Source organism: Propithecus coquereli, unplaced genomic scaffold (genome assembly GCF_000956105.1).
Source record: "Propithecus coquereli isolate 6110/MARCELLA unplaced genomic scaffold, Pcoq_1.0 Scaffold101, whole genome shotgun sequence".
NCBI lineage: Eukaryota > Metazoa > Chordata > Mammalia > Primates > Indriidae > Propithecus > Propithecus coquereli.
In genome coordinates this window covers 2181418-2195423 of record NW_012133970.1, presented here as the reverse complement: position 1 = coordinate 2195423, position 14006 = coordinate 2181418, and the positions used below count along the sequence as shown (strand labels likewise).

Genomic DNA, 14006 nt, shown 5'->3' with positions numbered 1-14006 from the left:
AAGTTCAAGAGGCCCCAAATCCTTAAATCTGCTGTTCTATAGGATCTTCCTTAATCAAAACAGTAGTATATTGAAATTGGCTGGACCTGTCCTAGGACTGTAGGCCACTTGGTTTGAGGCCATAGCAGCCACTCTTCAGGGATCCAGTCTCCCTGACTCTATATTCTGCCTTTATTTGGTTCTAGCTTTTAAGAGACTAGTTTTTCTACCTTTCCCCATCTTCTTCCTAAACATTCGTTTTATGCAAGTTTAGCTGTAGCTGTGGGACACAGCTGGCCAGGAGTGCTTTCACAGCCTAATTCCTAGCTACATTAGTGATTCAACTATTGCAGTGGTTGTCCATGACATCGCAAGTGGGTGTTGTGTGCTGTTTTATTTGAAAAAGCGATTATGAAGGAAGTGATAGGGAGGTTGGTAAGACTAGCAGAGAAGACGGACAGATACATTATTCTCTCCAAAATGGGCCTGAGGTAGAATAGCTTGAGGTCAGGAGTTTGAGGTTGCAGTGAGCTGTGCTGACGCCACTGCACTCTAGCTCAGGGAACAGTGAGTCTCTGTCTCAACAACAAAAAAACCCTCTGCTAAATGTTTCAACCCCTCTGCAACATATTTTCCTGCAGACATCAGTTCTTTTAAGGAGACAGTTAAGTCAGTAGATGTATGAGCAGAAAGAGATGACGATGTTGTCATCATGTTGGTGGGTAACAAGAGTGACCTGAACAAAAGGTAAGGTATAACTACAACTTCTTCCGGCATACTTAAAGTTAAATCTATGGAGAGGGCCTACGGTGCTCTTTTTTTGGGGGGAGGAATTACTAGTGTTAGGGATCAGAAAGGTCATGGGTTCAAGGCTTCTAGGATTCCTGGACCTAGGGAAGCATTGTTATACCTCAGAAGGATCTATCCCTGTCCACTAACTCTGGGTTACCACTATCTGCTCCCTTTCATCATTTCTGATTTGTCCAGACAAATCTTTGCAGAAGAGGGAGAAGAAAAATCCAGAGACCTCAACATGATGTTTATTGGGACCAGTGCCCAAATTGGTTACGGTGTGAAAAATGAAATACTCATTTCTCTTTATGATACTTCTATTGCACTGTCTGTAGCTACCCGCCACTGCTTACTCTTGGATAACCTTGGCTTGTCCTTTGTGGAGTGGGGGCAAGGTTCATCTCCCCATCAGATAGCCCAAAGGCCATGAATCATCTCAGCCTCTGAACCTGACCTTTTTTCTTCCTTTTGCTTGTCACCATTCACATACACACACGCACACACAGAGCTATTCCAGAGTGTGGCTCCTGCCCTTCCTTCCAGAAGTACTTCACCTTCACTGAAAACAGAGGGGAGTGTCCTTTCTTCCAGCTTTGCTGGAGTAGGGAGTGTACAGAGAAGGCAAGCTTCCTTTGCTGAACCCAGCCAGAGCAAAATATGGCCAGGCCAAATTTTTTGCCTAAGTGGTACTGAAGGGAAAATGGGACTAACTTTAGCCCAAAGTGGTTCCTTGGTTTGCCTTTAGGTCAGGGGGGATCATAAGATCAGAATTCCTCTTCTGTGTCTCCTAGAAGCTACTGCTGAGAGTTGTGATTTGACTTCAGCCACCTCATTCTATTACCTTCCTTAACACACACTTCAGTGGCTGAAATCCAACTGGAGCCCTTCAAGGAGTCGGGCTTCAAAAGCCACTGTTCTGTTGAGGGCTTAGGCTGTCTCTTTGCCTAATTTGATGGATTTATTGCATTTGGGCTTTCCATACCAGTCCTTCTCCCCTACCTCCAGGTTTATGGTTTAAATACTTGGCCACTTACTCTCTTCCAATTCCTGGGCTTAGGAGTAAAATGGAACTCCTGGAAGTGCTTTCATTTTATTCTTGACTGTATCTCACAGCTATTGGGTGGAAGGAAGCTTTCTGCAGCACCTTACCTTCTCTGACGCCTAAAAGACATCTATAGAGAATGCAGTTCTACAGCAGCTGGGGTACCTCAAAGGCCGATACGATTCATTCACTGTTTTCTTACCTACACCCTCGATAAACGACTGGTCCTTTAGCCTCAGCCTGTTATTGCTTGCACCTTCTCTACATTATACCTATACTTCCACGATGCAATTGCCTCCCGCTGGCGCCCTAACACAGAACCATTCCAAGTACCTCAAAGTGAGAACCGACTTAGGGCAGGAGGGCTTTTGCCTCTCAGGCCCACGGCACCTGACTGGGGCTTTTTTACGATGTTTACCACACTTCTTAGATGAGCTGTTTTAAAACCTGTTAACCACACGGAGAGTCTTGGACCTCAACATTCAGTAGACTCACTCAACCAATATGCCTTTACTGAAGTAACTAAGCCTCTTATTTTCTTTCTCAGATGGCCAGAGGGGGGCAGCAGAGCAAATAGGAGAGGATTTCCCAAGAAGCACAGACACAGCCAAATTAATTCTACCACCAGTTCTGCTCTCAAGGGATGTTGCCACCTAACAATGGCACTAAGCCTCTAGAAGAGGTACCTTAGTAGAGCTGGGGTGTGATATATAGGAAGAGCCAGGACTTTCTCATAGAGATACATTACCACTACCTAGAACAGTGTTTCCAATACTTGGACACTTATTTACTTTGCTTATTTACAAATCCAGTTTTCCAGGCTCTATCTCAGACTAATAGAATCATTCTCCAAGGATACATATTTAAGTTCCCCAGGAATCTCTCAAGGCCAATTTTCGGCTTTCATCATAGGGACACTTCACTCCATACCTCACTAGAAAACTTTTCATTCTGAATGGGTATTTTCAACATGCCAATGGAGATGGCATAGGTGTGATCTGGAATCTCTAACAGTGGATTGGTAACTAAAGATCTAAGAACGTGACAGAAAGTTATTTGGCACTGCAGTGAGGAAAAGGGAGAAATTGGCAGTTAATACTACTCAACCTACAAGTTGGACATTGGGAACAAATTTTTTGCTGTTGCCTCTGAAAAGACATGCATCTAAGCCCCTTCCTCGGTTTATGTTCCAGATCAAAGAATCTGGGAAAGGAGAAGAGAGAATTATGTTAATATTGTCCCCTGCAGAGGAATGTCTGAAGCTCCTAGGGGAAAGGGCACTGTTTCTTCCAGTACCCCTTACCCTATGCCATTTCTTGGTGATACTGTGACTAAGGTTCCTGGGTCTCCCTAATGTTCTGGCCAAAGATAGTTCTGAACTAGGCATAGTTCTTTCCAGTGGCCCCTGTCTTTGGAAGAGCTTTTCCTTGCCTCGATAGCATTTTATATCCAATCAGTATCATTCAAAAGTCACACCAACATTTCTTTAGCATTGTGTTTTACTTTTCTGGGGAGAGGATATGAGAAGGAAGGTGCAAAAATAGGGTCTTAGTGAAGTCTTCAAAGTGTATGAAACCTCTGGTAGTACAAAGATGGGATGAGATGGCCAGGCGAACCGGATAGAAGATCCCTAAGATTCTTTTTTTCTACTAATTTCTACAACTAAAATGATATGATGTGTAACGGACTAGCACATGGTATTCAATATATGTCAGTTGCCTTTTCTAACTGGGTTCCCCAGGTTATACTTAGACATCATCATCCTTCTCCTTTCAGGGAATGAAGCTCACCTAGAAAACTAGGGAACTAAAAGTACAGTACAGTTTGGGTAATGCACTTGGCTAGCTGTATCCTTATCCTCCCCATTCTGCTATGCCAGGGAGGGGCTGAGCGTAAAGCAGCTTCCCTGAAGCCTAGCCAGCTTGTCCTGGCAAAGTCCACATGAAGGGTTGTGGGCTGCAACTCTCTAGTGCACAGTCCTCTCTTTTTGGCGATGATAATCTGAGGCAAAGAGGGAAGAAAAAAGTAGGTTATTTTCAGGCTTTGGCTCCCAATTCCCCACTCCCAACTTGTGGGGCCTCTAGTCATCAGTATTTAAAGAGTTCTTACCTAGGGTCTGCCAAGGAAATAAAAAAGAGAGTGGCACTTACTGTAGGGAAAGAAGCGGACACGCATACTGATTTCACGGGCTGTCTTCAGGATCTCAACAGCCTGGAAGGAATAAAGCAACTTGTACAAATGAAGAGAGATGATCCAGGACAGAATCACAAGGGGGAAAGGGATTTGCCACTCCAACCTCCGGGTCACTAATAGCTGCTTCCCTGTGGTACATTTCCCCAGGAGTGATGCATTTTTTCTTTCTTTTTCAAAGGAATAGGCTATACCATCTTTCTTTTTTTAATTTAAGAGATGGGGTCTCAGTCTGTTGCCTAGGCTGGAGTGCAGTGGGGTGATCATAGCTCACTGCAGACTCGAATTCCTGGGCTCAAGCGATCCTCCTGCCTCAGCCTCCCAAAGTTCTGGGATTACAAGTGTGAACCACTGTGCCAGACTCTTTTTTTTGTTTATTTGATATGGGGTCTTGCTATGTTACTCAGGCTAGTCTCAAACTCCTCCTGCTTCAGCCTCCCAAGTAGTTGGGATTACGGGTGTGTGCCACTGTGCCCAGCAAGATGCTTTCTTATCAAGTTACAGATGGCTAATCCTGTCCAACCTGTCTTATTTGGGATGGCTTCTAGTACCACCTAGGCCCAAGTGCTGCGCTCACCTTGCTGTGCTCAATATCTTGGAAATCCACATCATTCACAGCTAGAACTTGGTCCCCTTCCTGAAGTCCTGCTCGATGTGCATCAGAGTCTGGAATCACCTGTTGGTAAAGAGAAAACCCATGTGATTGGGATGGGGTAATTTCAGAAGACTGTAAGTGAAATTCAGTGCTATTTAAATGTAAGATGGTATTGTTTTTCTGTGACAATGAAGGGAGACAGATGGCCCACCAAATGGAAAGTTTTAAGTGGGAAAGGGGGTGTCCCCATTACGCCCCTTCAATGAGTCCACTGAGTCATCCTTCTCTCAGCCCTTGGGACATCAGCGTTCTGCAATCTGATAATTTAACAAGGGGATGTAGCTATCCATATTGCCTACCAGGCACACACACCTTGGAGATGAAGATGCCTAGCTGAGAGGCCTTTCCTCCTCGGATGTTAAATCCTAGCTGTAACACAAGAGCACAGAATGGGGGCTCAATAGAGATCACAAACACAAGAACACATAGCAGCATCACTGTACAATAACTCAGCTTGTGTTTTCCTCAGAGTGAAGTCAGAAGTTGTGGAAGTTATATCTTAGCTTTTCTGTCCACAAGAAGAAAAGTTTCCTCCCATCCCCACTTGTTTCCCAATCTATCCCCCTGACCATTGCCAACTTCCAATACGGACAAATCTGACCTAGAATAAGAGGCTCCATAAGTTCACCTGAGCTCCAGGAGGCTTCTTCAGTGTGACAATTCGGGGCAGAAACTGGGTCAACTCATTGTTGTAGTCTGGGTGGTATACCCTCTGTAAGACACAGAAACCCTAGAAATTTTAATACCAGTCTTAGACTTCACACCTACCTTCACCAGAAGACTAATGCATCACCCTGAAGTCAGGAAAAGACTTAGCTTAAGTAGAATAGATAACACTGTCCAAATGAGTAGATGGATAGCACTGGGACATGTTAGCAGTCCAGTATCTCCCCACTTCTTCACCCCTTGACAGAATGGAAACTAGAGCTCTGAATTTCCAGAATTCACTAGTGTGAATGGACCCTGGCAGGAAGCTCCATAAGAACTTCCCAATAGGCCCTGCTGCTCAGAATCCAGTTTCTGGGTCCTCTGGCTACAACAAGGGCTAATATTCACTCTCCATTTAGCTTTCTAACCTTGTCATCCTACTTTTCACACATCATGTCATGTCCAGTAGGAAAAATCCTCTACTCAGGAATATAGATGGTTCCCACCTCATGAGGAGGAATCCATGCTGGGGGATTCTCATAGGCAGGCAGGAAAACCACTGGGTAGTCATCATAAGGAATCCGGCTGTCCATCTCAGGCAAGACCCTGGAATGGAAGGGTGGATCAAAGTGGACAAAAGTGGTTCAAAAGGCACAGCAACCCAGCAAGTTACAGAAAGCAGCTCCAACCCATTCTAAGGCTGTCATTCTAGGGGCCTATCTAGGTGTTAAGATTGGAGAAGAAAAAGGAATCAAAAAGACAGAAGAGGCCCAGCACGGTGGCTCACATCTCTAATCCTAGCACTCAGGGAGGCTGAGGCGGGAGGATCGCTTGAGCTCAGGAGTTCGAGACCAGCCTGAGCAAGAGAGAGACCCCGTCTCTACTAAAAATAGAAAAATTAGCCAGGCATCATGGCAAGCGCCTGTGGTCCCAGATACTGTGGAGGCTGAGGCAGGAGGATCACTTAAGCCCAGGAGTTTCAGGTTGCTGTGAGCTATAATGATGCCAGTGCACTTTACCTGGGGTGACAGAGAAAGACTGTGTCTTAAAAAAAAAAAAAAGAAGAAGAAGAAGAAGAAGAAAACTACTATTAGCTTTGCTAAACATCTTCTGGATGCCAAGCAACCTGCTAGGTACTTTAGAAACATGAACTCATTTCTGGAAAATAGATGTTACTGTCTCCTTCCTGGAGAAGAGGAAATCAGGTCGCGTCTAAAAAGATCTACTTTCAAAGCCCAAGGGAGTGCCGACTCCATCTATCCACAGGGACTCTGGGCAAGGCACCGCCCCACACTCCCCAGATGTGACTAGTAATAGTGGGTCCCCACATCGACCCTTTCTTCATCACCAGCCACCCTCCAGATCCGAGTCCCGCGCTCACGACCGCGTAAACCACCTTGCCAGGGGCCAGGCCTCGCCACCCCAGGCTCCGCTCACCACCAACTCAGCCTGGGAGCCGGAAGCGGATACTCGGCTGGGTCGGAAAGAGGTGGGGCCGGAATGCGACGCGCACGCCCCGCCTTCCCAACTCGTCGCTTGCGCGCGCCGACGTGCGTGCTCCGCCCACAGGCTGTGTGCGCTCCGATTGGTTAGCGTCACTGGGACTGATTTGAAACTTGGCGGTTAAAACTCCGGTTAGGACAGGGCGGCGGACACCGGGGAAGACGGGGAAGGGACGTTTGGTTTGGTGAGTTAAGGGGGCACACCTTACCTCAGAACCTGTTTTTCCGGTACCCTGGGGCCTTGGTTCTTTGTCGCTGTCCCCATTGGAGTTTTATCTTTTCATTTCAGACGCCACTTCGCTGTCTTCAGTGTGTCAGGCTGACAGGCAGTCCCGTCGTGGTCAAGTAGGAGGCAGAGCGATCCCGCTGGGAGGGGAGGCTGCAGCCGCCAAGGCTGAGTTCCATAACCCACCCCACCCTGTGAGGAGGGCCGGAACTGAGGAGGAACCCTCCCACCCCTGCCGACCTACCTAGATTCACCAGCAAGCCTTTTTTTCTCCCTTGCAGAGACGGTGCTGAGGTAGGATCATGAAGGAAGAGGTGAAGGGAATTCCTGTAAGAGTGGCTCTGCGTTGTCGCCCTCTGGTCCCCAAAGAGATTAGCGAGGGCTGCCAGATGTGCCTTTCCTTCGTGCCCGGGGAGCCTCAGGTGCGTAGCAGTGTCCGGGGCCTGTCTGAACAGCGGGGGGACAAATGGCAGTGAGGGGTGTGGCCTATTCTTTCTCGGTTTTTTTTTTTCTTATGGCTTCTCCCTTGCCTTCTCTAGGTGGTGGTTGGTACTGATAAGTCCTTTACCTACGATTTTGTGTTTGACCCCTCTACTGAACAGGAAGAAGTCTTCAATACAGCAGTAGCGCCACTCATAAAAGGCGTATTTAAAGGTGAGGCTCTTTAATTCATTGGATGTTTCTTGAGCATATACTATGTGCCAGGCACTATGCTTGGGTGCTGCAAATTCAGGAATGGATGAAACATGATCCCTGCCTTCAAAAAGCCCCTAGCCTAATAACATTTGTGAAAGTCTCTGTACCCTTGAAGCTAGTTTTATACTGTATTTGCTTCTGTAGTTCTGTTCATTTTGACTTGTATATATTTTTGTTTGTCCTGGAACCTCATTTGATTATAAGCTCTTTAGTGGGTACTGATGGTGATTAGTGTACTAACCCACTTGAGCCCCAGACACTGCAGAGCTTGTTGAGGGATTCAGAGGTAAATAATATAGCTTTCAGGCCCTGAAGGAGTTCAAAGTCCAGGGCGGGTAGGAGTGGAGGTAGATGACTACATACGTGATTTTGAATACATAACAATTTTTAAATTTTTTACACCTATCTTTAAGAAAAAATATTTTAAAAGTTAAAAATATACAACAGAGTCAGTCCTGCTGTAGAAGTAGCACTGCTCTTATACAAAGTGGTATGAAAAACAAAAGGCTGGCTCTAACTCTGCTTGGGGAATTTGGGATGACTCTCACAGAATAGGGAACCTTTGAGATAGGTTTTGAATGAGTAAAATTCTTTTAGGTGGAGAAGGGGATTTCCTAAAGCCCCTGAATACTATGGCCAGTTAATAATCTCTATTGCAGAAGCTAAGTCTTTAATGTTGTTAAGACCATAGCAGGATTCTCAAGAAGGGACCAGTGCCTGAGAGATGTCTAATTGTTATTCTAGTATAGTGGTTATTCAAGATTCAAAGCAGAGGTTCATTTAAAAGAAGTACAATCACGCATACTAGTGCCTTAAAGTTGAGAGGGACATTTGTGTATCATCTAGTTTAAACTTTCCAGCTAATGAAAAATGCTTTCCAGCAATATCTCTGTTAGGTGAACTTCAGTGTCTGTTTAAAATTTTTTCTTTGAGCCTGGGTGCAGTGGCTCATGCCTGTAATCCTAGTACTTTGGGAGGCGAGGTGGAAGGATTGCTTGGGGTCAGAAGTTCAAGACCAGCCTGAGCAACATAGCGAGACCCCGTCTCTACAAAAAATAGAAAAATTAGCTGGGCATGGTGGTGGGCCTATAGTTCCAGCTACTCAGGAGGCTGAGGCAGGGGGATCGCTTGAGCCCAGAAGTTTGAGGTTGTAGTGAGCTATGATCACGCCACTGCCCTGATGCTCAGGCAACAAAGTGAGACCCTGTCTCAAAAAAATGTTTTTTTCTTTGACAGGGAACTCATTCACTCACAGGTAGTCCAGTTGATATTTGGTTTTTGGACAGCTCTAATTATATTATAAAGATCTTTTTTTTTTTCTTTGAGACAGTCTTGCTCTGTTGCCTGGGCTACAAGTGCTGTGGCATCAGCCTGGCTCACGGCAACCTCAAACTCCTAGGCTCAAGTGATCCTCCTGCCTCAGCCTCCTGAGTAGCTGAGACTACAGGTGCAGGCAACCATGCCCGGCTAATTTTTTCTATTTTTAGTAGAGATGGGGTCTCACTCTTGCTCAGGCTGGTCTTGAACTCCTGAGCTCAAGCGATCCTCCCGCCTTGGCCTCCCAGAGTGCTAGGATTATAGGCATGAGCCACTGCGCCTGGCCATAAAGATCTTTATATTGAAATGAAATTTGTTTCCCAGTAATTTCTTCCCAGTGATGTTAGTTCATCCCTCTGCAGAAGCCTTTTTCCAGGCAACAGCCACTCACATATTTTTTTTTAAATGTGTGGCTCAAGGCACATTGAACACTTTGCTTCAAAATTTTAAAATACTAGCACAATAATCTCAAACTTATAAAAATGTTGTAAGAACAGCATAAAGAACTTTTTTTTCTGAACCATCTGAGATGAGTTGTTGACCTGATGCCTCCCAAATACTTTAATGCTGCAGTCCCCAACCCCCAGGCCGCAGACGCATACTGGTCTGTGGCCTGTTAGGAACTGGGCCGCACAGCAGGAGGTGAGCTTCAGGCAAGGGAGCAAAGCTTCATCTGTATTTATGGCCATTCTCCATCACACACATCACCACATAAGCTGTGCCTCTTGTCAGATCAGCTGTGGCATTAGATTCTCATAGGAGTGTGAACTCTACTGTAAACTGCGTATATGAGGGATCTAGGTTGCGCACTCCTTATGAGAATCTGATGCCTGATGATCTGAGGTGGAGCTCAGGCAGTGATGCTAGTGCTGGGGAGCAGCTGCAAATACAGGTTATCATTAGCAGAGAGCTTCGCACAATAAATGTAATGCACCTGAATCATCCCTCCCATGCATGGAAAAATTGTCTTCCATGAAACTGGTCCCTGGTACCCAAAAGGTTGGGGACTGCTGCTTTAGTGTATATTCCCTACAGAGAAGGACTCTTAAGTTACCCCAGTACAACTATCAAAATCATGAAATTTACATTGCTACATTACTACCATCTAATCGTCAAACCCCATTCAAGTTTCACTAGTTGTCCCAGGAAGTCCTTTATGGCAAAAGGATATAGTTCAAAAATCACGTGTTGTATTTAGTTCTGCTGCCTCTTTAGTCTTCGTTCTAAAACAGTTCTTCAGTCTTTTTTTGACTTTTATGATCTTGACACTTTTGAAAATCACAGGCCAGTTATTTTGTAAACCTTTTTTCAATATTGGTTTATCTGATGCTTACTTATGATTAGATCAAGTTGTGTATCTTTTAGCAGAAATATCACGAAAGTGGTGCTGTATTCTTCTCATTGAATCCCAGCAGGTAGCATTTGATTTTGATTTGTTCTATTACTGCTGTTATCCATTTGGATCATTTGCTTAAGGTGTTAATCTGCTGAGCTTCTCCACTATAAAGTTAATCTTTTTTCCTTTTTACATACAGCATTTGGAAGACTGTTAGATGGTTCTGTCTATTTCTCTTCTAATTAACCATCTCCCCTTTCCTTTAGCCATTCCTGAAACAATATGGTTTTAAGACCCTTCACTATCTGGTCATCTTCCTCAGAATGTACCTCTACAGCATAGTAAGAACACTATAGTTCTACTTTTATATTCTTAACTTGGTAAACTATTAGAATTAATTATAGTATTCAAAGGCAGTATAAAGTAGGAAGTGATTCCAATATATATGTGTTTGGTTAACATTGCCCTCAGCTGCAAAACAAAGCCAGCACCCTCTTGTACTCTGAACTCCTGGTACTATAGAGCCCTGAGTATTTTGTAAAAAGTACTGAAACCTGGTTTCCCAAGTTATTGCTATCTACACATATCTGTGGTATTGCAGAAAATTATGGAATGTTATTCTCTTGCCCCACAATCATGCCAGGTGATACCAACAATCTATTATAATGAAAACCTCAATTTAGCATTTTCTTATGATCTTTCATGTAAACCAACAAGTTCTTTCAAAACTTCAAAGCTTTCATTTAGATTGACACATTGTTTCAAAACTTAAAGACTCCTAAATTATCTTGGTAAATCGTAGTTAACAGCTTTGACATATATACACTGATCATTTAACAGAGAAAGCTTGCCTTGTGTTCCTTTATAACATGTCTACCACCCTTGTATGGGTCAGGCTTCCTAAGTTCCTATTTTTTTCACCTTGATGTAAATTTGGATTTGTAGTTCCTTCTAGATGCCATGCTTACAGTTTTAGTAGCTTCTTCCCTATAGTTAATTAGCGAGTTACAGTCATGCATCGATTAACGATGGAGATACATTCTGACAAATGCATCATTAGGCGATTTCATCATTGTGCAAACATCATAGAGCATACTTACACAAACCTATATGATATAGCCCTCTACACACCTAGGCTATATGGTATAGCCTATTGCTCCCAGACTACAAACTTTTATAGCATATTACTTTAATGAATGCTATAGGCAATTGTAACACAATGGTAGTAAGTATTGGTAAATGTAAACATAGAAAAGGGATTCCAGACGTGGTGGCTCCGCTAGGTGGTATGTTCTCTGGGCAGCCACCGGGGCCTCCACCACCCCCGCCGGAACTCCCGGGCCAGGCTTTGCTTCTTCAGGCGGCACCTGGCTCTCAGAGACCTTCTAACAGTACTTTGGTGGATGAGTTGGAGTCATCTTTCGAGGCTCGCTTTGCTTCTCTGGTGAGTCAGGACTATGTCAATGGCATTGATCAAGAATAAATTCGAACTGGTATTGATCAGTGTATCCAGAAATTTCTAGATATTGCACGACAGACAGAATGGCTTTTTTCTACAGAAAAGATTGCAATTATCTGTCCAGAACAAGTTATCAAAGAAGATGTCTTAGAGCTAAGGAACGAATTACAGCGGAAGGATGTGCTGGTCCAGACGCACTTGACAAAGCTGAGGCATTGGCAGCAGGTGCTGGAGAACATCAGTGCGCAGCACAAAAAGCCAGCGAACATCCCTCAGGTCTCCTTGGCATGCCTGGAACAGGCGTCAGCCACTATCCCTGCGCCTCTGAAGCCGACTTGAGGGAGAGGGCAGCGGCAGCCTTAGAGTGTGCCAGTGTGTAAGGGAGCCTCGGACAGACAGTTCGCCATGCACTTCTTGTGGATGTGGCATTTTGGAAGAACTCTTTATTCCCACCTAAAATTTTTCCACTATTTTTATAAGCTGTTTAATGTCTTAAATACTTTCTAAAATGCCTGTAGCTTGGGTGAACCAAGTACATTTTTTTCTTTAGTGAAGTTTAGACTGTTAGTGTGATGATACTTACAGATTCTTTTTTTGTGTTTTTTTTTGCTTTTTAAATTTTATATGACTTTTCATCTCTATGTATGTGTTTCTAGTTAGGTTAGTTTGTTTGATCTGAGGGAAAACACAATAATAGTATGAGAACAGGGGATGAGGATTTTGCTTGTAGGCCTTCTACGATAATTACCCCACCATGGTAGTGTAGAAAACTAGGTAAATCTGCTATGTTTTACCTTTGAACTACCTCAAGAAGAAGAATCTAATTCAACAATGTTTATAATGCTTCCAGGGCTCTCAGAATGAGGATTTTTGTAAATAAGTAGGAAGAGGATTAAAATATCCTGGGTTAGTGTAGTAATATTGCAGTCGAATCCCTAGGCTAATGCTGACTTTTATTTAGGGTAAGTTTATATTTTGTATTGTGTTTATTTACTTTTTTTTATGGGGAGGGATATAGTAGGAACAGTGATATGCTAAATTTTGTTGTGTTCTGTGGTAATGAATCAGTGTAAGTAATAGGGTGGACTGTGTCTCAGTACCATGACAGTTGGGGCCTAGGTGAAGTATGAGGTGTTAAAGTTTGCTCTGGTTGTCTCTTAGTTTTGAGTTTTTGCTTGTGTCGTTTTTATTTTACATTTTGGGAGGTGAGATATTTTCCATTAAGGATGATTGTTGCTAATGGATTTGATTCCAGGGGACTGGGGTCTCGGGGTGGCTTGGCTACTTCCACAAAGAACATGTGGTGCCTCCGCGTTTGGGAAGATATTTTACTCTTTTGCTAGTTTCATAGGCCACCTAAGATTTTCTGAATTGCTATTGAAAAATACAGACGAGTATTGTTTCTGGCTCTTGCTGGGTGAGGTTTTCCTGAATTTTATACAGTCTGTTATTAAGTTACATCCCTTTACCCAATAAAATAAATAAAATAAAATAAACATAGAAAAGGTGCAGTGAAAATACAGGGTGAAAGAAAAAATTTGAAAGATAACAAATGGTGCATCTGTGTAGGGCACTTGCCATGAATGGAGCTTGCAGGACTGGAAGTTGCTCTGGGTGAGTCAGCGAGTGAGTGGAGAGTGAATGTGAAGGCCCAGGACATTACTATACACTCCTGTAGACTTCATAAACACTGCACACTTAGGCTACACTCAATTTTTAAAAATAATTCTTTCTTCAATAATAAATTAAACTTAGCTTGCTGTAAGTTTGTTACTTTATAAACTTTTTTTTTTATTTCAGGATATTATTGGGGTACAAACATTTTGGTTACATGTTATGACTTTGCCTCGCCCAAGCCAGGATTTGAGGCGTGCCATTCTCCCCTATAATGCTCACCACGTCCATTAGTTGTGAGTTTACCCACTCCCATTCCCACAACCCCCAAAGAATATTACTACCGTGTGAGCACCTTAGTGTTGATCAGTCAGTGCCAATTTGATGGCGAGTACACGTGGTGCTTATTCTTCCATTCTTGTGATACCTTACTTCGGAGGATGGGCTCAAGCTCTATCCAGGAAAATATAAGACATGCTAGATCACCATTGTTTTTTGTAATTGAGTAGCATTCCATTATATGCATATACCATATTTTGTTAATCCACTC

At 43.7% G+C, this 14006-nt stretch overlaps 2 protein-coding genes across 5 annotated transcripts in view; one reads left to right on the top strand and one right to left on the bottom strand.

Annotated features, from left to right (window-relative positions):
• Positions 1–3294: 3294 nt before the first annotated feature.
• PDZD11 (PDZ domain containing 11) lies at positions 3295–7041 on the bottom strand. 4 transcript variants are annotated; one of them, XM_012643659.1, is made up of 7 exons: positions 7018–7041; positions 5813–5912; positions 5287–5370; positions 4971–5027; positions 4581–4679; positions 3964–4024; positions 3295–3814 (listed from the first exon to the last, which is right to left on the bottom strand). In XM_012643659.1, exons 2-7 carry the CDS (start codon positions 5897–5899, stop codon positions 3780–3782), a joined length of 423 nt encoding a protein of 140 aa, XP_012499113.1. In that variant the 5' UTR covers positions 5900–5912; positions 7018–7041; the 3' UTR covers positions 3295–3779. The 4 variants fall into 4 exon arrangements, with proteins under 4 accessions (XP_012499113.1, XP_012499104.1, XP_012499090.1 ...); XM_012643650.1 differs by lacking the exon at positions 7018–7041 and adding an exon at positions 6744–6798; XM_012643636.1 differs by lacking the exon at positions 7018–7041 and adding an exon at positions 6703–6760.
• A 295-nt stretch (positions 7042–7336) lies between these two features.
• The window catches only part of KIF4A (kinesin family member 4A), a 132238-nt gene continuing 125568 nt past the window's right edge, over positions 7337–14006 (top strand). The window contains exons 1-2 of the mRNA XM_012642941.1: positions 7337–7456; positions 7574–7688. Coding sequence (XP_012498395.1) covers positions 7337–7456; positions 7574–7688 — 235 coding nt within the window. The remainder of the gene's footprint in view (positions 7457–7573; positions 7689–14006) is intronic.